Source organism: Saccopteryx leptura, chromosome 1 (assembly GCF_036850995.1).
Source record: "Saccopteryx leptura isolate mSacLep1 chromosome 1, mSacLep1_pri_phased_curated, whole genome shotgun sequence".
Taxonomy (NCBI): Eukaryota; Metazoa; Chordata; class Mammalia; order Chiroptera; family Emballonuridae; genus Saccopteryx; species Saccopteryx leptura.
The window spans coordinates 217,686,189-217,712,740 of NC_089503.1; the positions used below are offsets into that span (position 1 = coordinate 217,686,189).

The 26,552-nt window shown below is 35.1% G+C and overlaps 1 protein-coding gene across 1 annotated transcript in view; it reads right to left on the reverse strand.

Annotated features, from left to right (window-relative positions):
• Window positions 1-26,552, reverse strand: part of IQCM (IQ motif containing M) — a 267,294-nt gene that overhangs the window by 117,467 nt on the left and 123,275 nt on the right. The window contains exons 9-11 of the mRNA XM_066360174.1: window positions 19,118-19,316; window positions 14,400-14,544; window positions 10,623-10,757 (exon numbers count right to left, since the gene is read on the reverse strand). Coding sequence (XP_066216271.1) covers window positions 10,623-10,757; window positions 14,400-14,544; window positions 19,118-19,316 — 479 coding nt within the window. The remainder of the gene's footprint in view (window positions 1-10,622; window positions 10,758-14,399; window positions 14,545-19,117; window positions 19,317-26,552) is intronic.

The window sequence follows — 26,552 nt, forward strand, 5'->3', positions numbered from 1 at the left end:
GGTTCCATATTTGTCACTGCTAGCCGTAACAAGTGATATGACGTGCTTCCGGAGCCATGACACGTGCGTTCCGCATCACCGGAAGTAGTACTGTACGTGAGCAAGGCTGTGCTTTCCGGTACCACCACATACAGTACTCCACCATACTCACTGACCACCAGTGAAAGAGGTGCCCCTTCCGGAAGTGCGGCGGGGGGCGGATAAATGGCCTCAGGGGGCCTCATGAGGCCTGCAGGCCATAGTTTGGGGACCCCTGTACTGGAGTATCTGCACGTTTCCTGATCCCTTACCTTAGTTTTTCTGAGCAGTATATATGCGTGTGTGTGTGTGTGTGTGTGTGTGTATACACTCTTAAACAATATAAAATATCAAGTTGAATACCTAAAATATTCACATAAATTGTATCCTTTTCACTTTTTTTCTTTATTCATTATTTTAAAAATAATATTTATCTATGTTGATAACTTGTAGAATTAGTTCACAACCTGAGTAGCATTTTTTATCTAATTTGTTGAAACTTTTTATAGGTCTTGGAATAATTCATAATACAACATTTTTAAAAATTATAAAAGTTGGCCAGGTATGTGGAAGTCCCAGGTTTGATTCCCATCTGCTTCTCCACCCTTTCCCCTCTCTTTTCTCTCTATCTCTCTCTTTCCCTCCTGCAGACAAGGCTCCTCTGGAGCAAAGTTGGCCTGGGTGCTGAGGATGGCTCCATGGCCTACGCCTCAGGAGCTAGAATGGCTCCAGTTGCAACAAAACAATGCTCCAGATGGGCAGAACATTGCCCTCTTGTTGTAGTGGGCTTGTTGGATGGATCCTGGTCAAGTGCATGCAGGAGTCTGTCTCTCTGTCTCCCCTCTTCTCACTTCAGAAAAATAAAAAAAAAATGGGTTTTTTAATAAATATGATAAAAGTATGGGAAGTAAGGAAGTAGTAGTGGAAAATAAACAACATTTTGAGGGGTTGCTTTTAAAGGAAAGCAAAGGCATGGGATGGTAATTCAAAAGGAAGAATCAGAAGTTGATGTGGCACCCAAGGAGGGTATCTGTTAGAAGGAAAAGTTCACAGTATACTCAGATGCTCTTGGGAAATTATCCAGGTGACAAGAAAGAATAATAAAGGAAAACCAGAAAATAATGAGGAGTAAGGAAAAAACAGACAGGAGTAAAATCTTTGATGAGGCCAGAGAGAATGGGGTACCGGGGTCAAGAAGGAATAACAGGGAAAGTTCATCCATTGCAAGAGGAAGAAAAGCAGATTCTGAGGGTGTAGATGCTGGGAGGTTGATAGATTAATAGGTAGGAAGGTAAAGTCGTCTTTTCTAAAAATGTCTGCTATATCAATTTTATTAGAGACACAATCATTAGAGAGAAGAGAAAAACAGGTGTTTAAAAGTTTGAGAAAGGCCAAGATGATGTGAAATATTAATCTGAGAGAGGAGAAGACTGAATTATTTCAAAAAATGGAATAAAACTGCCTGGCTATCTGAGAGTCCACTTGATATTTATGAGCAGTGATAAAAGTGAAATAAATCTGCATGACGTGCTTTCCTCCATCTATGCTATGTTCATGGGTTTGAACTAGGAAGAAAGTTCATTCCCTCAGATTCAGCCTGTTGGAAAATAAGCCTGAGGAGCATAAGGAAGTTAAAGATGTAGGCAGGGTCTCATGGGATGAATCTACACTGGTAAAGTGAAAGGTAACAAACCTCATGGATGATAAGCATAGACAGTAAAGTTAATGGACTGAATGTCCCCATGTGGTTACAGATTTATCAAAGAAAGGAAACTAGAAAAAAAAAGCCAGAAGATATGATGAGGTGGCCAAAGATGAAGAAGCTTAAAAGATAGATGTTGGAGGCTTACAGTTATCAGAACTGACAAAATCTAGTTATAACCAAGGAAGTCAGTAGTTAGAATATGATCATTAGAAATGAGGACTGAAGAAAACGAGAACCTGAGTTGCACTGGTTCAAACAAATTGTTTATTATTAACTTAGTCCTCACTGAAAGTTAAAGTTTTTAGACGTGGAGAATTCTAATTAATTAGGAAAAAATTATACAGTTTTAATGATAAAAGGTATAAGGTATAGAGATACTTTTGAAAAGAAAAGAAAGAAATTAAATAAGTTCTGAAAGCTAGTTATTTCTGAATAAATAAGAAAGTTTATTAAAGTTGCAGGTTTGTATAAGTTACAGAAGGTTTGTGCGGGTTGCAGAAGATTTGTGCAGTGAAGAAACAAAAAGAGAAGGAACTGAGAAAGTAGATGAAGATGAGGAAAGGCAAGGAAGAACTTTAAAAAAAAAAAAAGGATTATCCTGAAAGGAATATAAAACAGAACATTAGAACATTCTTAGAGGCCTTAGGAGCTTAAGAAATTCACCCAAACTTACAGGTATTACAGAAAGAACCAATGGCCTTCTTAAGCCCCAATGACACAAACAAAGTCAGGAGTCAAGAGGAGAGACTCACCCCACAAGAACAATTGTATATGGCTCTTTTTACTTTTATTTTTTTGAACATTTCCTCATCTGGACTTACTGCAGCTGAGAGGCATTTTATACCAGCCAAGCAACAGCCTAACCCTCTCATGTTATACTGGGATGTACACTATTAGCTAGACCTAAATGTCAGAATCCAGTCAAATTACTATCCTAGGACAAGGGTATGTTACAATTTTGTCATCAGCAGGTCCTCTTTGGATATCAGTGAGGAACGTGAAGACTTATTATGAGTTGAGATCAGCCCCTAGAAAGCAACCTGGTTCCAGAGATTCAGAAGCTGATAGTGAATCCACCTCCAGAAATGAACCCAAAAAAGAGAAGAACACCTAACTCATTCCCAAGCAGCCAGGAAGTGCCTGACATCACCTAGTACACTTTAAACCATCTAGTCAGGCACGCTGAAGAAGTTTTGTAAAATACAGGCATGCCTGTAACCCTTGAAAACCTGTTTATCTCTCTGCTTGCCCTTCACCTTCCACTGCAACCAAGGCCATGTATTAACAAGATAGTCATCACGGAACCACCTAACCATCATACTCTCTGTTAATCTTTACTAAAACAAAAAAGGGGGTTATGTAGAAATATATGCAGAGTTAGGATGACAATTAGAGACAGCAACAGCGAGGCACCCTAGGGTGAAAGCCCTGAGCAGATGAGAGTCCAGGGGCCTCTCTGACCCTGTACTGGAAACAGCAAAACAGCAGGATAGGATTCAACAACAAGAAATATTTAGACTCTCAGCACAGAGATTAGAAGTCAGCATGTTCCTTGTCCTTTACTTCAGCCCCTGGAAACTTCTGCTGTCTGATTCCTTGAGTTATTTGTACCGACTAATAAATATCTGCATATGGCTGGGGACAGGGCTTCAGTCCTTCAGTCTGCTGACCAGGGCTGTTGCCTCCCCTTGGCCCCTCAAGAGTATTTCATCTGGTCTCTGAGTAGTCCATCACTGCCATGACATCAGACTTCCGCTGAAGCTCTAGAGAACTCTTCCTCAGGGATGAGTATGGTGTGTGGCTGACTTTGGAGCCCAGGCTGAGGCTTCCTGGTCTGGTGATGAGATTTGTACATACTTATAAATCTCTTTTTTATTAGTCTATTGCTTTAATTAGCTATTACTCTAGAATCTAGGCTGATGTTTTTCATCTGGTGATGTTGTGTAGAGCTATTACTTTAGAACCCAGGCTGAGTTTCCCTATCTGGTGATGTTGTGTAGCTTATAGTTCTGTTGATTCTTCTTCTTTATTCTATTTTAGGTTACAGAAGTTCAAACCCCTTTTGATTTTGCCTTTATTATTTTTTATTGTAATTAATTATAGTAAGTTTCCCCCTAAAATCCATCCATGAGTAATTGCATCTCTGTACCACACCTCCTGCACAGCATAGCAATTGAGCTATTTTTTTTTTCTTTTTAGTCCCTGAGACAGAGGCTCCGCAGACCAACCTCAGCACCCTGGACCAACTTGTTCCAATTGAGCCATGGCTATGGGAAGGGAAGAGAGAGAGAAAGGGGAGAGGGAGAAGCAGATGGTCGCCTCTCCTGTGTGACTTGACTTGGAATTGAACCCAGGACATCCAAAGGCAAGGTCAGTGCTCTACCACAGAGCAAACCAGCCAGGGCCAGTATTACTCTTTACTCTGCATAAAAATCAGAACTTTTTTTCCCCACAAACAGATTAAGCAGATTAAGATGTATTTACCTGCTAGAAAATGGTTAGCTGATATGGGGCATTAATGCAAGATGGTCATTCTCATTCTGGCTGCAAGCACCCAGGTGAGGTTCACCTGCATAGCACTTAGGTGGAGTTCCTAGCACTCTTGTGATAGTTCCATCCTCTCACTTCTTAATAAAGACTTTAGAATTCCAGCAAGGGAAATTGATGGTATAAGTACTAACTTTTAATCCACTCAAATTTATTTGTTACTTTAAAAATCTGGGTACATTATCTTTCATTGAATCAAAATATTTGGAATGCATTTTACAACTTATTTAAATACATAAATATGTTATGAGACCTTTATTAAGATCCACTAGGTTAAGTGATTGTTTGATATTAAATGTAAATCTCAATGCTAGAAAATATGCACAATAAATGATAGGTGTACATGTAATTTTGCACCTTCCCTGATTAGTACTATGAATTACACTCCATAAAAAAGAATAAAGAGAAATAAAAGATTCTAATATCTGCTTTTATTATAGACAATTATTAGTTCTGATGGGAGTTATTACTAACTATGATACACAGGCTATGAAAATGCACTTTTATGTTTGTACCTCAAAAGAAAAGTATATATGAAGATGTGTTTGAAAATAAAGTCCTCTGTATTCAAACAATAGCTATATCTAAATAAAATCAGCTGAAAATTTATATGGTCTTCTATTGTGCTTCACATTTACCACTATATACCCTTATATATGTATGTGTGTTGTGTGTGTGTGTGTGTGTGTGTGTGTGTGTGTGTGTAAACTGGTAAATGAAGAATTGCTGGTAGGAATACTTCTAAAAACTGGAAACCCCATATTTTCATGGTAGGAATATGAGATATTTACATTTAATTGCCTAAAAAACTATGCCCTCAAAGAACCTGACTCTAAAAACATCTCTTTGCATAATAGGCCAACATAACTCTGATTAAAATTATAAAAAAGCACATCTACAAAACAGTATTGCGATGCTGGTTTCAACATGGAAACAGTCACAGAATTTTAAATTTTGGAAATTGAAATACCAAAGTGAGGTTCTCATGGGCTGTGAGGTAAGCTGGAACAAAAAGACGCCGTTAGCATCAGCAGTTGGCTTCTGTGCTGCCAAACTGGGGGCAGCCCCCAAGAGGCTTGGTTTTGCCGATCTGAATCAGAAGCTTTCATTTCAGTGCCCATGATCATTTATAGTGAGTGAGAGACCTCATCATGCTGCCTTATGGAGCAGAGCATAACTTTTTTTAAAAGCTAAATTCACAAATGCTAGAAAATGTTCATTCCTAAAGGTGACTTACTGGTAAGTAATGGATTGAGTAAGAACTGCAAAACATATATATTTGTCTATAAGGGGCTGAAAAATATTTTAAGTCCTTTGGAAGTTTTTGCTTCACTGTGAGAATTAACAGGACTCTGGATCAAGTGAAATTGGAGAAAAAAAAAAGCTTTGATGCTATGTTTATGAGGCTGAAATGAATATACTCTTATATAAAATTTTACATGTCATAAGAATTTCTGATAAAATATTTGGTTTCTTTCATAGCAAAGTTGTTCTCAGCACGAAGTTTATATTCTTGATATTTCAGTAATTTAATTCATCTCCAACAAAGACTTGCTAGTGGGTCTCCGCCTGTTAGGAGTACTGGGTGTGTAATCCTAATAAGCAGTGATCTAACAAAAAGGAGCCAGAAGCCTTGCTCTCTAACAGACTTATGAAAGTAATTGTACCTTGACTGAAGCTACACCATTCTCAAACCCCTGCTGCTCCTGCTGATTCTTAGGATGGTTATTTTCTACTTAAAGAAAACAGACAGGCTTTAGAAGAATAATAGCTGGTGTTAAGTAATATTAAAAAATTTAATTAGATTCTCAGCACAGCTTATATAACAATGGTACAAATATTTCAACTCAAATAATAAAAGACTCAAAGGTTTTAAAAAAATTATGTAGAATGGTTAATTAGAAAAATGCACTAATTGGAGTAACAACTCACAAGATTACAGTGGGATAGAGGGGAAAGGGGAAAGTCTCTCACTGGCCACGATCATTCCCAGAACACATCATTAGCACCGGCTTTCGCGGGCTTTGCATAGCCACGGCTAGGGTGAAAGATGGCATTAACAGAGTTGCATAATGTAAGACGAGACAAAATGTCAAGAACCATCTTTTAAAAAGTGTTAGGGGAGAAAGCAGGCAGGATTGTAGGAGCAGCTGCTTGGATTAGGTAGCTGAAGCAAGGTGATGAGAGACAGATCTTTCAGGATTGCTCTTTGCCCCTTGGGTTTGATCTCTAGTTTACTCAAGGGTATTAAAGCTCTAGAGACAAGTGTTTAAATAGCTCCTACTGACACAGAACTGACTTATATCCAAGATCTAATTTGCATTGTGCATTTGGAAACATCCATTTCCAATAGGCAGATGACAGGTGAATAAGGGACTCAAAATAAGAAGAATCCCACAGGGAAAAGAAACCACAGATCTCAATGAATAATCTGGCATCTTTTAGTCAGCAGTTTTAGTAACATTGTGTCCTCTCCAGTCACCCACTAGCAGACACAGATTTTCCACTACTCATTGTTAAAGCTGCCTTGAAAACTCTAATTTGCTTTGCCTACCATCTCATCTCTATCAAACCCTTGTCTTTCTTTTATTATCTAGTCAACTCATTCTAAAATAATTAACTCATCCTTTATTCTACATAACCTTTTTTGATTTCCACACCTAAGACATAATTAATATTAGCATCATTCTAGCAACTTGACAGATGTGTGACCATATAAGCATTTACAACATTGTATTTTTCTAGTTATATATGTGAATGTCCCACTACTCATGAGGAGGACGCTGAGACCTTTGAACCATGTTATATATCAGAGCACATGTTAAGTGCTCCTAAGACATTCATTGAATATATCTGCAATAACAATTTTATCATAAAGGATTCTGGATTGCCCCACCAAGGAGGGCTTTCCTTTGGCATGTCTAATGCATTTGCTTTTGCCTTATGACTAATTCCTGAAATTATTAATTAGAGAAGAGAATATGCTTTTAAATCTCACATGGCTGAAAACATTAGAGAATATCTAGTAAAATACCAGGAAAAAAGCGGCACTCTGTTACACAAGGGCCATAGATACCACTGACAAAATCTTTATATATTTGTAATGCATAGAAAGAATCTGTGGATTCATGGAAACATGGAAGGAGACCCAACAGAGTAGGTGGAACAAACCTCAAACACTTCCAAAATGATCTAGTGTTATGTAACACAAATATCTCAAATCCTGCCAAAGAACTTTATGGCAGTACAGTTCAGAGATTTATTTCACTAGTAAGGTGGAGGTAACAGTAGAATAGATAATATAGAACCACAATGTATTTTTTTACTTACTTTTAGACATACTATTCTATTGTTATTAGTTTCACTCATTGATATTTAAATGTATATCCAGTGAAGGTTCTCATGTTTGCATAGCCTTCAGTTTTTAAGATCAGCCTATCCACGCAGCCTCAAGTTGCTTCATTCTCCCGTAGAAAGATTTTCAGATAAAAATCGTGTCCTCAGTCACAAATTTCTTTGTTACCATAGTGATAAGAATAAAGAATTTTTAAAAAGCTAAAAATACCTGAACACATACAGACAGTTTTAGGAATTTGACCTACTTGGTGTCATACTCTGTAGAAGTTAATCAATTGAATTAACTACATATGCGTGAGGTGACATCGTCTACTGAATGAAAAAAAATGCATAAGTTGCACATCTGGAATATTATCCACAGTCAGTGTGAATGAAGATGACTGACAATCTAAAATACATAAAATCAGATTCTCTTAAAAATGAAATAGATTCCAGAAGCAAGCAGAAAACCATTAATTTAGCTCCATTTTAGAATATTACCATTTTAAATGAAAGTTTCTTATGCACCAAAAGAATTTTTCTAACTGGAAGGAGCAACATAATTGGACATGTATTTAAAATTATGCTAAAGTGGCTTCTTTCTGTAAAGCAAAGCTTTGCAATTTTAGGCATTATAATAAACTATGTTTTTAAACTAAGTTTTTTTTTTTTAATTTTAGTTTTTATGAGAAACATAATAGACTCAATCATTTGCAGAAAATCTATATTGCAAGGCATTAAGCTAGTTTATGAAATATCAATAAAAGGCAGGACTTGCTGTCAAAAATGTTATAATCATTCATTTTTCATAGCATTGACTTATAAAGTGTCTCCCACAGTAAAATGGAAAGAGCACCGAACTTAAATAGACCAGGAAAAAAGTTCCAGCTCTATTAACGAGTTTAGAAAAATTTCTTTCTACGTCTCAATTCTCTCATATGTAAAAAGAACAGAAATGAGCATATCATCTCCTCTAGAACACTGATATTATGATATTCAAAAGAGATGATATGTGTGGAAATCAATGAATGACATTCAAAAAATAACCTCTATAAAGATGATTAGGTTCAATATTTAAACATTTTCAAAATAATTTTTATTTTCATAATTAACTATACTTAAAATTATTTAAGAATAATAGTAGCAAACATTGATTGAGCACTTACAATGGAAAACACATTTTACATGAATGATGTCATTTATCCCTCACAACAGTCCAATTACTTAGATAGTATTATCTTCCTTTTATAGTTGAGCAAAATGAGGCATAGCAGAGAGAAATTACCCAAAGACATTCAACTGGTATATGACAGAGTTAGGAATTAAACCCAGCAAGCTAATTCTAGGTCATGCTCCAAATCTAAGCCTTTATGATATAGCCCAAAATAAACATTAGAAAAAATATCTCTATAAAACTTAATTTGAAAAGAAAATCTTATATTTTAAATTACTAAAAATAATCAGTATCAGTTTCTGAAATGCCTAATTACTTCTATTTTGTTATATTTAATTTTTTTCATTTTATTATTTATTATAAAGAAAAGTAGAAATAACAGTATTATAGATAATAACATATTATAGATAATCCATATAACAGATTACTACTCAATCATAAATACTATTATAAAAGGTATTTATGGCTTGAAAACTTTTGAGTACTGTTAAGCAAAAAGAGCAGACTTTCAAACTGGTAGAAAATAATCTCAATTTTTATAAAAATAATATCTTATGCACAGAAAAAAACCTGGATAGACTTCAAATGTTAATGATTGCTATTTCTTAGTAATGTTATATATTTTTATATCCCAAAATATTCTATAATAAACATTCAAAGATTTTGTCAACAGGAAAAATGCTAGTTAAACAAGCAACCTAATCATAATCACTGAAGCACAAAGTGATTTGAATGCTTCTGCTAGTCTGTGAACAAATGTTTACTAAGAGTCTAGAAAGCATTCTAGAGAATAGAGATAACAGCAATGGCAAAGTCCATAGGTAAAGAATTAAGTAAATTTACACTAAGAACTCATGAAAGAAGAGAACTTCAAACCTATAATGACTATAACTTTGTCATTCTGACCTGAATTCCTGAATCACACCTTCCTTCTAGCACATGAACCAACCCTATTCTTCCATTTAAAAAGGTGCTGATATGTTTGTTTACCTTTCTTCTCAAATAAATTCTGCATATATCCATGCATTACCTCTAAACATGGCAGCAACCCATAACAGTAGTATGAACACAGAAAGAAATGTTGAAAGTAATCTCAAGGAGTTAAGAAAAATTCATTGAGATTTTTTACATCTCGATGTTAATTACAACTCCGTTACTAGTGTTTAGAGAAGGGAGGAATGTCACTTCATTTAAATATTCTCATACAACACTATTCTTTCAATTATTTAATATTCAGAAAATAAATGACTTTCTAACTATAAAATTCTATTATATTGAAATGATTTATGATGTTAGACATTTACATTCTTCAGTTCCAAATCTAACTATCTATGAGAGTTAAAAGAAAGTAAAGGATGGATAAATGGTGATAGAAGAAGACTTGACTTGGGTTGTGGACACACAATAAAATATACAGATGATATATTATAGAATTGAATATCTGAAACCTATATAATTTTTAATCAATGTCATCTCAATAAATTCAATAATAATAAAAATAATTAAAAATTAAAATATAAAATAAAATATGGTAGTGTAAAATATACTCAGTTAGGTATAACATAGCAAAAAATATATATTAAAAGCTTAAAAGCCTAAAATTATCTCCTCCAGCCACCTAAAAATAAATCATTGTATAAACTTCTTTTACCCTTTAAATCTGTTTCTTCATATATATTAAAATTAGGTAAAAATAAGTTTATGGAAAAGGATTTATAAGACAAGTTTAATGAAGGCAGGAGAAGAAAGGAATGAAAGAATAGGGAGTAAATAGGAAGGAAAAAAAAGACAGGGAAAGGAAAAGAAGGGAGATGAAAAAGGAGTAAGTAAGAAACTACTTGCCTCTTTGGACCAGGTCCCAAACTTGATCAATTTGCTGCTGAATTGGGAAATGACCACAGTCATTGAAGAATTTAAGGAGCTCACTTCTTTCTAATCCTTGCCAATCTTCCCTCTTAGCAAACATTGTTTCATAGACTAAAGGGGGAAAAAAGATGAAAGGAAATATTTTCTTTGTACAGATTATATCAAGTACAAACCACCTAAAAGTTTCATCTGGATTTGAAGAACTTTAACCCCAGTTTTCTTTTTATGTCTGGTGATAACCTCCATACTTAGGTGTCAACCTTCTACATCAGGTTAGAAGGAAGCGAAATTTGGACTTGCTTCTCCAAAGAGAATACTGGCATCTTCTGACCTGGTTTATACAACAGTTGTCTACAGTCCCTACATCCATGAATGACCAAACTTTCAGAAGACATAAATTCTGTGTCAACATTTTGGGGAAGGGCTGATTTCTGCTGACCCATTTCAGTATTCATTGTCATTTTCATTTCTTTTGACTTCTACTAACAATCTAACTACTTGAATTGCTGATTCCACTTTGAACTGATTATTTTACCTCTGCTTTGGGCCCTAAATGGAATAATGTCTACTTTTTCACTGGCTTCTTGTATTCTTACTTCCTAGTTTAAGGTCCTTGGCTATTCCTGGCTCAAGGCTACCACAGGAAACCACTCAGTTGGGCCATCCCTCACCTATCTCCCAGATTTGGCATGAGACAGGGATTAGGTAATGACCAAGAGAATTGACACATACATTTGTAACTGTAGTTCTCCACGAACCTTTTATTGTTTTCTTTTCAAAATGGTGATATTTAGTCTTTATTCTTAAGTATATGGATTAGCTCCATGAAACTGATTGTTAATTAGCCTTTTCAGGATGACATGTTTTGCCTCAGTCCAGGTTTAGTTAGCTCTGAAACACAGGCTCTCAATGACAAAGGGCACCAAAAGAGGTTTCTAACAAAAGTTAATGTACCATGCCTGACCAGGGGTGATGCAGTGGTAGAGCATCGTACAGGGATGCGGAGGACCCAGGTTTAAGACCCAAGGTCAGCAGCTTGAGTGCAGGCTCATCTGGTTTGAGCAAAAAGTTCACCAGCTTGGACCCGAGGTCGCTGGGTTGAGCAAGGGGTTACTCGGTCTGCTGTAGCCCCCCAGTCAAGGCATATATGAGAAAGCAATCAATGAATAACTAAGTGCCACAATGAAAAACTGATGGTTGATGCTTCTCATCTCTCTCCATTCCTGTCTGTCTGTCCCTATCTATCCCTCTCTCTGACTCTCTCTCTCTGTCTCTGTAAAAAAAAAAAGTTAATGTACCATCTTGGCATTTAACTTTATGAACTTCAACTTTCTATTCATTCATTTATTTATTCATTCAGTTGGGATGGGGGTCATGAGACACTGACAAATTCAAGCAATATTTAGTGATTGCCTAAATATGAGTAGCTATTCCAGGTCTTGATGCACAGCAGCAAAATGAACACAGGTTCATATTTTTTATGTCCATGGCTTTTCCCCTCATTTCAAATAAGCAAACTCAGGCAGTTCGTGTTGGTGGTCCCATCCATATCACCTTGTCCCTTACATTCCAGTGCTTCTGACCTGACTTTCAATTGCTGGCATCTGCATTTCATTGCCTGAGGGCTCCCTCTGGCTGCTGGACTCCACTCTGCCCATCTGAGCAGCAAGCCAGAGTTTCCAGGAAATTAAGGTCCCCACTGGAACAGCCCTGAACCATTGATTAGGGGGAGTTGGGGAATAAACACCCAGCACTTGTGCCAAGTTGGCTGCATTATCCTCTAGTCTAAGGGAATTAAACTCCAGTTGCCCACCTGGTAATCTGCCTGATAATACACTCTTTTTTTTTACTTCCTCCATCCCTTCCCTGTCTCATGTCTCCATTCTGCTAACAGTATTTCCTGGGATCAACTCACAAATAAATCAGTTGTACTTGAATTCTTGTCTCAGGGTCTGATTCTAGAGAAACCCAAACTGACACACAAATAACATCGCTTTTTACTTTTATGTAAAAGTAAATATATTTCTCCTTGAGGAAGTATATATACATTTATTAGTTTTTCCTTGAATTAATCCATTTTAGATGTATTCCACTAGATCAAACTGATGTACATATTAACATTATGGATTTGTACCTACATTAATAGATAACAATGCCTCTAACCTATACAGTATGCCCTAAAAGCAAACATTTGGCAACACACTAGCAAAATAAATAGTTTAGGCAAGTGTAATTAGGGTCAATATAAAACAAAATCATGAAAATTAATGGAAATTTCTGGTCATTGAAAGATACTCTAAATGGTGAATAAGTATTTGCCAGATATCAAATATCACCCAATTAGCAATCAAGATATAGGAAGGACACAGAATTTTCTAAAGAATATAAAGACAAATAACAACTTACAAATTCTATGGACTCTAGAGTTACTTTAGATCTCAATGCAAATGGATGCCTTAGTTGGTAATTCTCTAAATCATTCATTTAGCTAACTCTCTTGTATTATTCAGATCCTATGTGGCACAGAGCACCATTGGCCCCACTGGATTCTTCATATTCTTGCCTCATGTCAGCCTATTCTCTCTTTTTTTATTATTATTTTTATTATTAAGTGAGAGGTAGGGAAGCAGAGACAGACTCCCACATGCACTCCAACCTCTACCCAGACTGGAATCTACCCAGCAAGCCCCCTGCCAGGCAATGCTCAGCCTATCTGGGCTGCTGTTCTGTTGTTCAGCAACCAACCTATTTTTAGTGTCTGAGGCAAGGCCATGTAGCCATCCTCAGTGCCCATGGCCAACTTTGCTTGAACCATTAGAGCCATGGCTGTGAGAGGGAAAGAGAGAGAGATAGAAAGTGATAAGAGGGGCAAGGATGGAAAAGCAGATGGTCCCTATTTTGTGTGCCCTGACTGGGAATCAAACCTGGGACTTCCACATGCCTGTCCAACACTCTACCACTGAGCCAACCACCAGAGCAAAGCATCTTCTCAAACAAACAAACAAACAAACAAAAAACAAATAAAAATGCCAGAGTGATATGTTCAGATATTAATTGTTCCGTAGTTCATCATTCACAATGCTCGACAGGCTTCCTAACTCCTTCAACGTAAAAGCCAGTGTTCTATAAAGTTAGATGCAACCTTGTGTCCCCACGCCCTGCTACTTCTTCTAATCTCTGTTTGCTCTGCTCTGGCTCACAAACTCCATCTAGTACATTAGTCTCCTGGCTTCCTCCTAAGGTAAATGCTTCCCACCAGCCTTTATACTTGCCTCTCCCTCTGCCTAGAGCATTCTTCCTCCCTCACTTTCTTTAAGACTTTTACTCAAATTCTCAACTAGAAACTAACAGAGTCTGTAACAACATCAGTTTTTTTTCTCTTTTAAATCAAAATGAAATGGTTATTTATAGATGCAATAATAATAGTGCAATCTGCAGTTAAAATCAAGGGAAAAATCATGGAAAGAAAGTAAAACAAAAATAAGCATGATTCTAAAAGATTAAAAAATGAATTTAATGACAGAGTTTGGGGTCTGAAGATAAGACTGAGTAAAAATAGTGGGGCATTTAGTGATCTGGAAGTCACTAGCTAAAAATAAAGGGAGTGGAAAAGAAACAGTGATCTGTGTTATAATTGTAAGGTCCTAATAATCTTTTATAAATATTAATATATCTGTACATTCATACTAGGTTATGGGATATAAAATTACTATGCCTAAAAGGGTGTTATTCAGAAACAATTTCATCACTTACATTTTTTTCTATCCATCCATTCCTCTAGTTCTGTAAAGTTTATAATTTGTCTTGTCCTCCAAAGACCAAGTCGATACTTAACACGATAGATTAGTCTGCAATACAAGTCTATAACTGCTTTCAAATTTGGTCCATGATTCAAAGCCTATAAAATAGCAACATAGACAGTTAGAGCTCCTTATATATGTGTGCTATTTATATTTAATATGATTTTTTCCTTTTCATTTCATCTATCACAGTTTCCTAACTTATGGGTGTATTTTTTTGTTTTTTGGCTAGGTTGGTTAAACACATGCATTATACAGTCAGATAATCACCTTGAAGTTCAGAGAACTTCATTGAGTTGTTGCTTTTTTGTTACCAGATACTTGTATTTTCCATAGAATAGAGGTTTCAGTGACAGATATTTTCATAGGAGCTTCCTGAGGTGATGTCTAGATTTCTACAACATGTAGCCTATTCATTCAAAATAAATAAATAAATATTTATTAAAGCATTATTCTGTAATGAACGGTTCTTGTCTAAGCTATAAACTCTGGATCCTCAAATCACTGTATTTTTTTCCTCTTGAAACTGTATCTTCATATCTTTTACCTCATTTTCACTGGACTTCTTCAGGTTACTCTTGATGATTTCTAAAAACTGAATACTAAAGAAAACAACTTTTTAACTTATGTGCATATTTGGTCATATCAGTTTATCTTTTACCTGTAACTATATTTTCTGTACATGAATTTTCTATATCCTAATAGACTTTTAAAAGTTAAAATATTCATCTATTTTAAGTTACTTTTTCTAAAGAGCCAGTCCCATTTTATCAATTAAATCATTTTACACTTTCTAGCTCATTAATTCCTTTCTTAGCCTTTTCTATCACTCTTGACTTCTTGAATGAAAAACCTAATTTATTTTTTTTATTTTTAAATAATATATTTAAAGGTCATAAATTTTCCTGAGTCAGTTTTCCTGTGATGTGCTTTGCATGCCACTTTACAAGTAAAAACACTGAAGAATAAAATCTTTAAGTAACTTTCCTAAGGTCTCTCACAGCTAGGAAGTTGCAGAACTGGTTTTGAAATCTTTCACCCATTTTGGGATTTTTTATTTTGATTTCTTTCCTAGTATATTTCTTTTCTTTTCTTTTTGACAGAGAGAGGAACAGATAGGGACAGACAGATGGGAAGGGAAAGAAATGAGAAGCATCTATCCTTCATTGTGACTCCTTAGTTGTTCATTGATTGCTTTCTCACATGTGCCTTGACCTGGGGGCTCCATCAGACCGAGTAACCCCTTGCTCAAGCCAGCAACCTTGGGCTTCAAGCCAGCAATTGTGCGGTCATGTCCATGATCCTGCACTCATGCCAGTGACCCATGCTCAAGCTGGTGAGCCTGCACCCAAGTTGGATAAGTCCACGCCTAAGCCAAGCCAGTGACCTTGGGGTTTCGAACCTAAGTCCTCCACATCCCAGTCCAACACTCTGTCCACTGCACCACCACCTGGTCAGGCAGTATATTTCTTTTTATATCACATAATTGTTCTTGCTCTTGCCATTTATTTTGTTTTGTATAATTCTTTAAAGGTTATTTTTATAATTTTATTTTTTTACCTTCACTTAATTGTGTGAATCTTCTCTAAATTTTTTAATTCTATGCTTAACTCTATATTTCTTAATTTAGCAATATTATCAATGAAATATTATTGTTTAATTTTCTTTTTTTTTTTACTTTTTTATTTTTTTATTTTTATTTATTTATTTTAGAAAGGAGAGAGAGAGAGACAGAGAGAGATAAAGAGGAGAGAGAGACAGGGGGGAGGAGCTGGAAGCATCAACTCCCATATGTGCCTTGACCAGGCAAGCCCAGGGTTTCGAACCGGCGACCTCAGCATTTCCAGGTTGATGCTTTATTCACTGCGTCACCACAGGTCAGGCCATGTTTAATTTTCTTGACTGAAACAAGCAATTAGCATTATGTCACTACTTTCCTCTTCACTTTTCTCCTTCTATCTGAATGTCATAAGAATTCAGGCAGATTCTGAGTTTCCTAATCGTCTTTCAACATTTAATAACATTTTCCAAGGTTTCTTTTTAATCTGTCTTTTGTTCAATAGGTCCCTGTCATTTAAAAAAAAATAATGAATTGGTCACACTTTTGGAGTGTTCTGCACCCTATGAATCTTAGTGGGAGGTAAAATTCATCTATAATTTGAAGGTGCAAATCAGATGATCGTGACTCAAGTCTCCTCTGTGGCTAGGATACAGACACAGAACAAAGCTTCATTCATTATCTATACTAGCCCCAGATTTTAAATGGAATGCTTTTAAAAGCAAAATAGTGGCAAATCTATTTGTGTGGTAGAGTAACTTGGAAGCTAAATTAATTATCATCTCTTAATTCTGAGTTTAGTTCTCCGACCTCTACTCAATATTCTACTCAAAAGCCTAAATCTGTCAGTAGTTTTGTTGTTGTTCTTGTTGTTGTTACTTGTTTTTGCTTTTTGTTTTGTTTGGGGGTCTTTTGCTTATAATTAAGAATCAAGCAGTGCTTTAATTATATTTTTAGAATATGAGCCTAAAGGTACCTGTCTGGCGTGTGCTGCTTAGATAGACAATGACCTTTGCTAAGAGAGCAGAGCTTTGAGCAGGCCCCAAAGTCAATGGAGCAGCTTTTCCTCTGAATCTAATAAATATTTTTGGGGGGATGCAACTTATCTTATGAGGGACACCTCCTCATATCTGAGGGATTTGAAAGATTACCAAGAGGTTTTCATGGTTAGGAGGTGGTGGCTCTCATTGCAGCCTGCCTCTCTGCCAGTCGTCAGCATGGAAACATGCCCAGCAACGGGGCTGTGCCCACCTCAGTGTATGAACCCTTACATCTCTCAATACTTCTCAAATAGAATTTATCAGAAAAATGTGCAGATTGGCTTTTATAACAGTAATATTAAAATATAAAATACTCGTTGCAAATAAATGATTACAATTTTCCAATTCCTGTTGACTTAAACGGTAAAGATATTATACTCATCACGCTTCAGCATTTTAAGAAATTATTTCAGTGTGCATTGTCAGTCTGTCTTTCGTTTGATATGGTCATGTCTTTTTAAATATATATATGGTGAATTAATTGCTTGTGTACATAATTCCACTACCATACGACACTCAGTGGAATTTAATTTCTTTGATTTCCTAGCAACGGTAGCCCCTTTTCACATTTACTAGTCATTTATGTTTCTTCTAGTATAAAGTACTAGTCCATGTCTTCTACCTACGTTTCTATTATTATTATGTTTTTATCAGTTTATGAGATAACTATTTCCATGTTGACATTTTCTAACCTTTGTACAATTTTAACAAATGTTTTCCCACAATTTAACTTAAAAAAATATATTATAGACCAAATGTCTTGACCACGTTCATTGAACTCTAAACTTGTCTAAACACTTATGTAGGACAATATTCCAAATGATCTTTATGCAAACCCTTGTAAAAACAAAAAGGAAACATTTTTTAAATTATCAAACCTGTATACAATGAAATAAAAATATCATATTCTGAATAGTTACTGTAAATATACAGACATAAACACACACTTAAATATATAAGCCACAGATAACATTAAATGTGCTCTTTGTATTCACTTCCCCACCCACTAAAGAATTAGTGAAGCCCTTAGCCACATACACGTAGCTACAGGACATGTACAAGGGTTTGGTTCTTGTTTTTTTCAGGCCTCTTCTCTGTGTCCCCTGACCTAGGTCAGAATGATGACTTTTATTATTGTCTGAAGCACACACTCTATCATTCTATATTTAATTGCTTAGCATAAAGACTAAGTACACATTCTTGGCTATCTGTATCACTGAATCTTGGTTTCTTCCAATGTGCTCTGTAAAATGTCAGCAGCTACTCCTGGATTGCCACAGAACTGGTTGGTGCCTCTCTAAATAACTGCACCTATAGCTCTCCATATTGTCTCCCTGATGTGAGCACACCACAACTGGATCTGTAGAGTTAGCTCTCGACAGGACATTCCGATGTCCATGTTGAGCCTGATTTAAGAAAAGAATCCACCATTTTGCAATGATTATTGGATACTATTGTTACCAGAATGCCCTAGTCTTTTAAAGTTCTTGGAGCTAGAGTGACTTAAGGTTAATTCTCAAAATTTGAGTATGCCACTGGCTTAGCTGTGCAACTTTAGACAGTTATGTTATCTTTCTAGGCCTTACTTTTCATAATGACTAAAGATAATATACAGCTAGGAGGAATGACACCACCCCAATTCTTGATCACCAATTTTTTGTGGGTTCCTAAAGTGGCCGGAAATTCACCTGTGTTTTATTAGTCATCACTCTGCCATTTTCTATAGAAACTTAATCTCGACAAATTCTCATACTCATCATCTAAATGCTCACAGAGAATCAACAGACAGCAAAGGAGAAACAAAATTAGTGAAAATATATGTGGTCCTGGCCTTAACAGTAGACCCAGAACTGTTGTTCAATTAAGGATAAATCAGGCCTTTTGCTTTGTCTCCAGCTTGACACAGTCAGCAAAGTAGATTATTCATAGCATTTTCTTAATCCAAAGAAGGTAGACAGAACTTTATTTAGAAAAATCATAGATTTGTTTACCAAGTGATTATTCAAAATTTCTATTTAATTAAATCTACACGAGATATTGTAAACACTTTATAATATTTAATATATGTTTTACCTTGATCCTTAATCTTTGGAATCTTCTGCGTTCAAGCCACCCTTTAACATATGCCTGCATGATAGTGATCGATTTAATTGATTTTCTGGTAAATATCATTGTTTTCCTCTCCTGAAATACTTGAAAAATATCGATATGTGGTCCAATTCTTTTAACTCTATTGTCAAGTTTATCACTTTTACTTTGAGTAGGTCGTACCCTAAAAATAAAATATAAAACTTTTTTATCGTTAATAAGAAAAATAAACTTTTGAAAAGTCCTAGATTTATTTCAATGATGAATATACTGAAATAAAAAATATGTTGTGGTTTGTATGTAGACTTCATAGACATTACCTGGACATGTCAACAGAGTTCTCCAAAGAAGGTTGAACATACCAGAATCAATATAACGTACATAACATTAACTTTTCAAAGAAAACCCAAAACACAGTGAACTTGCCAAAGCTTGTTCACAACTATTCAAAAGAGAGAAATAGTATCTAAGGAACAAAAGGTTTTCATACAACAGGGCAAGTTAATCAAAATAAATAACTTTCCTGTCCCAGAAGCTATTAAACTAAAGACTATTCCAAATTTATTTGGCACTGATATTCTGCTTGCCAATTTTCTGTAAAGATTAATTTTATTTTCCAAATGCTATCAACTGAGATTCACGATAGTGTATGTGTAGGGTCACAGACTACAAAATCACAGAAGTTAGGGGTCATACTGGAATCAGTGACAAGCCCTGCAATACTGACATAGATGGCCCTTGCAGTGATGACAAACAGGTTGAAGACACTGGGGACTTTCTGCTGTGATCAGACTCTCTGTAACCTTGGTAATCTTGTACCTACTTTTTTCCTTTATATATATGTTGTATTGGTTTTATATGGTAGTCAGTTTTTTCAATGTCTTGCAAAGTCCAAAGTCTATTTTCCTTGCAATATTTAGGATACACAGAAAGCTTTTTATACTTTTTCATTTCTTTCGTTTCTGCAACTTTCACAGCCAAAGTACCAAAGAGATGCCCAAGAGAACTCACGCACCAGAGCTGAGTCTTTTCCTGAAAAGGCACTCTATAGATCCCTCTGAATCCCAGGCCAACTTTCTTGATTCCCAGAGTGAATAGCACTGACCCTGTTTCTGCGTCATTTTTCTCTGAGTATGCTTTGATATCTGCATTAAGCTGGTCCTTAGTGTGTTTTGTTCTGTTTTAGACAGAGCCACTATTTTTCTTCCCTTAGTGACTGAAATGTTGGGAGTCTGATGTTGATTATTTGACCCTCTAGTCTCTTTGGGTAGTGAATGGTATAAGACAGGGAATCCTACATCAGTCTTTTACATTGACTTTTTTGTTAGTTTATCTTGAAGCTTGCAGTATCTTCTGAAATGCCCTGTATTATATGTTGGCTAATTATCAGTATAGCTAAAATCACTCAAGATAATTTTTGGCCCACTAGAATGGATAGTACCCCAGATAAAGAAATATTTGTAACAAGTATTACTTGGAGAGTCTTTTCATTTCCTTGACCTTCCTACTTCCAGTCATAACTGACCAGTGGGATTGCCCAGGCACTGAAAATTGTACTCCATATTTACATTTGACCTACAGCTAATGATGTAGAATTGAGGCTGTTAGCTCTCTTTGTGCTTGTGTGTATAAATGAAAAATGCCCTTGCTCTCTCTGCAAAAGAATGGAAGTTAGCCTTGTATAATTTCTAGTAACTACAGCTCTTTTGTACCTATGGCTTCTTTTTCTCATTCTCTTCAGAAATCTTCTGTGGGTTAATGAGTCAAACATATATCATTTTTTTTCCTCTGGAGACATATATGACTTAAATAGGGAAAGCTATTAGAAAAGGCACAATTATGAAGTTTTTTGGTTTGGTTTTTTTTTACATTAAAATTGATATTGACTAGCTTATAAAAGAGGCTGACTTTTAAGAGGTTTTTTGCTTGGGTAATATAACAATTTTTATGAGTGGACCTTGATGTATGAGATAAACAGAATGAAGATGAAGTGGAAATTATTACTTCTGGCTTATTCAAAGTTTCAAGATCTGCTATAAAATCTAAAGGATTCTGAGTTCATGACTTTTTCTTATTTCTCAGAAAATAAATAGGAAATCTGTTATAAAAAGAAATATCCAAATGAGCCAAAACCCAAAGTTCTATTACCTAAACAACAAGGTGTACATAAATCTTAAAGTGATATGTGTGATTGATTGTAAGGTGATACATGATGTTTATTGTTGAATCTTCAGCAGTGGTCACAAGAGTTGTGGTCTTCTAAGTGGCATTGAATGGCACATAGTTCTCACCTAGAAAGAAGTGGTGTGTGTATGTGTGTGTGTGTGTGTGTGTGTGTGTGTGTGTGTGTGTGTGTGAAAGAGAGAGAAAGAGAGAATGAACTGACATTAATTGGGTTAAAAGCTATATTTAATATAAATTAGTAAAACTATATTAAGTAAAAATATTATAAATAAATGCAAACATGTTTACAAAATAATGGATTGTTTTGTCTGATTTTTTATTAACTGAAAATAAAGAATTTTATCTTATGCCTTAAACATATGAAAAGCAAACTATTTTAACAAACAATGGGTTTGAAAAGAACCTATAAAACATACCAAATTCAGACAGCTCAGTTTTGATGAGCTTAGTTATAAAATAAAGAAGTGATTATGAATCCTTGATTATACAATGTGACATACATGATATAAGTAAAGAATAAAAGTAGAATTTGATTTACTTTCTCTCATATTGACAAAGTGATTTTTGAATACACAGTCTGCTCTGAACTTGACAGAAAAAAAAATCAGTACCTTCAGTATAGAATATAAAAGTTCTTATATCACAAAATATTCCTTCTCTCATGCTTATGAATCTTTTTTCTTCTTTGTGATATACTTCTGGCAAAAACTGGTATTCCCAATATTTAATTAACTGTGGCTGTTACTATCTTTTTTACTCTAAAGGTACTTTTGCTCATACTTTGCCTACTCTGACAATTCTTTTCAAAATTGTTTTCTCCAAATTCAAGCCTCAAATTTAAAAACAGACTGTTATAGTGTCTTTTTAATCTATCTTCTGGCTTTGTCATGTGACTGCAGGACAGTACCAAGGATTTTCTTCTTCACTAGATAAAAGGAAGGATGCTAGAATCAACAAGGTATATTTGGCATAGCTGTTCTGTAAATGAAACCTAAGATGACCCTTGTATATTAGCCCCTTTGTTGTTTACTTCTTATGCTTAAAAGCATGTTGGCTCCAAACTCAAAATAGCTAGACACCCAATATTTTAAATATGGCCCAAATAAGCTCTGGGTTGGCTTGGTGAATTGTTCTGACCAACGGAATCTAACAGAAGTGATGCTGTGATGCCTCTGAGTGTGTGTTCCATTCTCTTACCCGGTTCCATTCTCTTGGAAGCCTTACCCGGTTCCATTCTCTTGGAAGCCTACATTTACATGAGAACAAGCCACCAACTCTCCCAGGGAGGACAGACTACATGGAGAAGAAACAAGTTGTATGCAACTCCAGTGAGTTGTACTCACTGAATGATATCAGCTGAGTGTAGAGCAGGCTATCAGAATGGCCTCATGAGCAATAATAGCTGTTGTTTTTAAGCCACCATATTTTGTGATGTTATTGTTGCAATTACATGCCTGATTTACATACTGATGTTTATAACCAAAGGCCAATGAAATAACTGTCAAATTGACTTTTAGAAGAATTTCATTTTAGAGCTAAATTATCTCTGTCAAGTAGTGACACTCATGACAAACACTTGACAGGATAAGCTTTTTTAAAACATGACATTTGTCAATGTCCTCACTGTGAGGAATATGCTCTTATTTCAAGGTGCTCGATAACCAAATGTTGGTGAGGTGAATCTATATGTTATCTGTAGAGGACACCATTCCTTTCTACTCCAATACTGCTGGTTATTGTACTAAATACATATTATGCCGGTCAGTCTTATCTTAATAAGTAGTTTCTGCCTTCCTCACACTTGCCCAAAGCTTTTGATATGAGTTATAGTTCATAAATTATGGCTTATGAAATAAATATAAAAATTGATGCCCTTACAAAAATGTATTTTCTTAACAAATTATGGTAGAAGCAAAAGACTTATGACCACTAGAAGCTTCTCAATTTAAACTGATATCATAACCATGAACCTGCTATAATACATTTTGTCCAAAAACAGACAACTTTATGTCTGCTTAATCCAAGATCTAAGCAAAACAAGAATTATCTGCAATTGAATAAACAGATTAAATTATAATTGATATTATTTTTCTAATAAAAAATGAGAGACCACTCACTTTTTGTGAGGAACTATTTATAAATTTCTTTCTCTCTTTTTACTTTATTTGTATAAATTAGAATGAAATAGCCTTTAAATGATATGGAAGTGGTTCCAACTAACCCCTCAGAACTCTAAGGGAAAAAAACCCTAATGAAAAAACATTTTTTATAGAGAGAGAGAGAGGAGGGAGGGAGATAAGAAGCATCAACTCATAGTTGTGGCACCTTATTGGTTCATTGATTGCTTCTCATACGTGCCTTGACGGGGGGGAGGGGGGACTCCAGCTGAGCGAGTGACTCCTTGCTCAATCCAACTAACTACCTTGGGCTTCAAGCCAGTGATCTTTGGACTCAAGCCAGTGGCCTTGGGATCATAATGATGATCTTGCACTCACGCTGGCACCCCTGTGCTCAAGCTGGTGAGCCCAGGCTCAAGCTGGATGAGCCCATGATAAGTCCTTGGGATTTCCAACCTGGGACTTTAGCATCCCAGGTCAATGCTCTATCCACTGTGCCAACAATAGCCAGGCACAATAAAAATTTTAATATAGATCATGTCAGTAAATCATCAGAAATAATTTTATATAAATAAAAACATATTAATTTATTTTATCTACTAAACACTGTGGCACAAGTTAAATATGTACAAAATGCCTTCACTGAATTCATTATATGTGTTTACTTACAAAGTTTTAACAAAAATTAATACTTTTTTCTACCATGATATAATTGAAAATTCTAAACTGTATCCATATTCTATACTAAAGATATCACAATTAAAGGTAAGTCATTTTTCTAGATATAGTGGCTCCTATTAGAAACATGGACTCACTTATATAAAAAAGATGAACACTAAAAAAAAAAAAAAAAAAAATGAACACTAGTCCTAGATAACCAGCCTAGTTTCTCCTTTTTTTTTTTTTTTTTTTTTTTCTATGTTTCTCCTCTTTTGCTTAAGGAGTTCTCACCTGCTAAAATGTCACTAACTGACAAGAAATATTGGAAATACTGAGGATAGTAAAAGGAGACAAAGGATGTTTACACCATTATGTATAATGTAGGTAAAACCTGGAGGAAGAAAACAGAAAAATTCCTTACTCCTAATCTCAATAGAGGAACTGACAAGGACAATAAAAATATTTTTGCCACATAAAGTCATTTTAAAAGAATGCAACACATGAGAATTTATTAATCTTCTAGACAGAAGTTACTGATACCTTCATATCATATGATTCTAATTTTGCTAACCCTACAATATGGGCATCTTTATTTTTTCATCAAAGCCTCTTATTCTGTTTGTGTTAATAATACTGGCCCAACAAAACACCAAGTTAATGATATTGAATCAAAAGTTGCTGAACCAACTTATTTAGTCAAAGCTGTGCCTTAGGGCCACCCCAACACAAGGGAGGTGAAAGCAAGCTGACCACCCGTCTTCCCTCCCTTATGAGTAAGTGTACACAGAATATCTGAGTCAAGGGAAGAAAGGCATTTTTTATTCTGTGATCAGTAAACACAGGTAATTAATTCTCTCTAGCACTAATCTTCAAAACAATAAAAATTTTAGAAAGATATATATATGTATATACATACACATATAAGATATTCTTTATAGTTTCATTTATGATGGGAGAAATTCAGAAATAAATATCTAAGCAAATAGTGTTATATCCAAGGAATACATTATTATGTGATCATAAAAGTGATACTTACAAAAATTATGTAATAACATAACTTGAGAAAATGCTCATGTTTTCTCTAAACCTATGTACCCTGATTGATCAATATCACCTCATTAAAATTTAAAAAAAAAGAGAAAATGCTTATGGTTTCAAAATGATACTGAGAATGAAGATATTAAATTATATTCATTATGTGATTGCAGCATTACATTTTAATGATATCTAAATAAGGCCAGAAAGAAACATGCAAATATTGTTAGCGACTGTATTCATGCAGTGCTTCAGGATTGAGGGGAGCATCAGGACCATCTGAGAAGTATTTTCAAGGAGCTCTTGCTCAGGACCTACCTGCCCTTATAATATTCAAATTCATCAAATCTTCCAATAAAATATATGCAAATCCCATTTAAGTACTAGGCTGAAAACAAAACTTTAGGTTTAAAGGAAAATGATTATGTGTTTCTTTTTTTTTATTTTGTTCAGAGTTTCTGAAATAGACCAATTACCTATTGTGTAACATAAAAGAAATATAAAATAACCAAATCTATTAGTAACAATATTTATAGCAATCTTTTATTAAGTACTTACTTTTGACATACTTTCTCCCTTAATTCTCAAAGTAATTTTTTGGGTAAATGTTACTATTCTGATTTTATAAACTGATGTTCCAATAAATTAGGTAAGTTTTTCAAGACCATGAAGGTTAATTAGCATGGTTAGAATTCAAAGCCCTTTCTGTTATTTGTGTGATAAAATCAAAAGGGGACAAAATTATGTCATGACTTCAGAATGGATGGCCTTAGTAGTCCCCAGTCCTCAATGATTTGGATCATTTGGGTGACTGGCTTTAAGTTTTTGTTCTTTTGTTGGTTATAGTGGTACTGAAAAGATACAGCCAGACCATATATACTGACTATTACAGAAATGTTCAGCTTCGTGTAAGCTAGAAGAATAGTTGTAAGTAGATGAGATCTGGGAAATATATTGTGACTGTCAAATATATTGTGACTGGAGACTGAGTAACCTGCCTCTGATATAGAAAATGAGTAGGAACTGTCCTAATATCTTCGGTTTACCCTTCCAAATATAATTTTAAAATCTTATCTTTCTTCACAATGTCTTAATGTAATTCTGATATGGAGAGATTTATTATTCTTACAGATCCTTAGTCACTAAAGAGTTTCTATAAAACTCTTTTAGAAAATCTTTGTGAAGATAATAATGTGAGTCATTAGAGCCTAGATGTAAAACCAGTTTTCACCATGGAAGATACTGCCCCCTTTGTCCCCAAGCCGCCTTCAACAAAAGTCACTCTAAGAAAATAGAGAGAAAGACCAGGGCTAAATAGCTGAATTTGACTTTTTCACCTGAAGTCTGACAAATCTATAATCAAAGTACCAAATCAAATGGTTTTCAGTAAAGAAAGAAGTCATTAAGCAAGATTCTATGTGAGA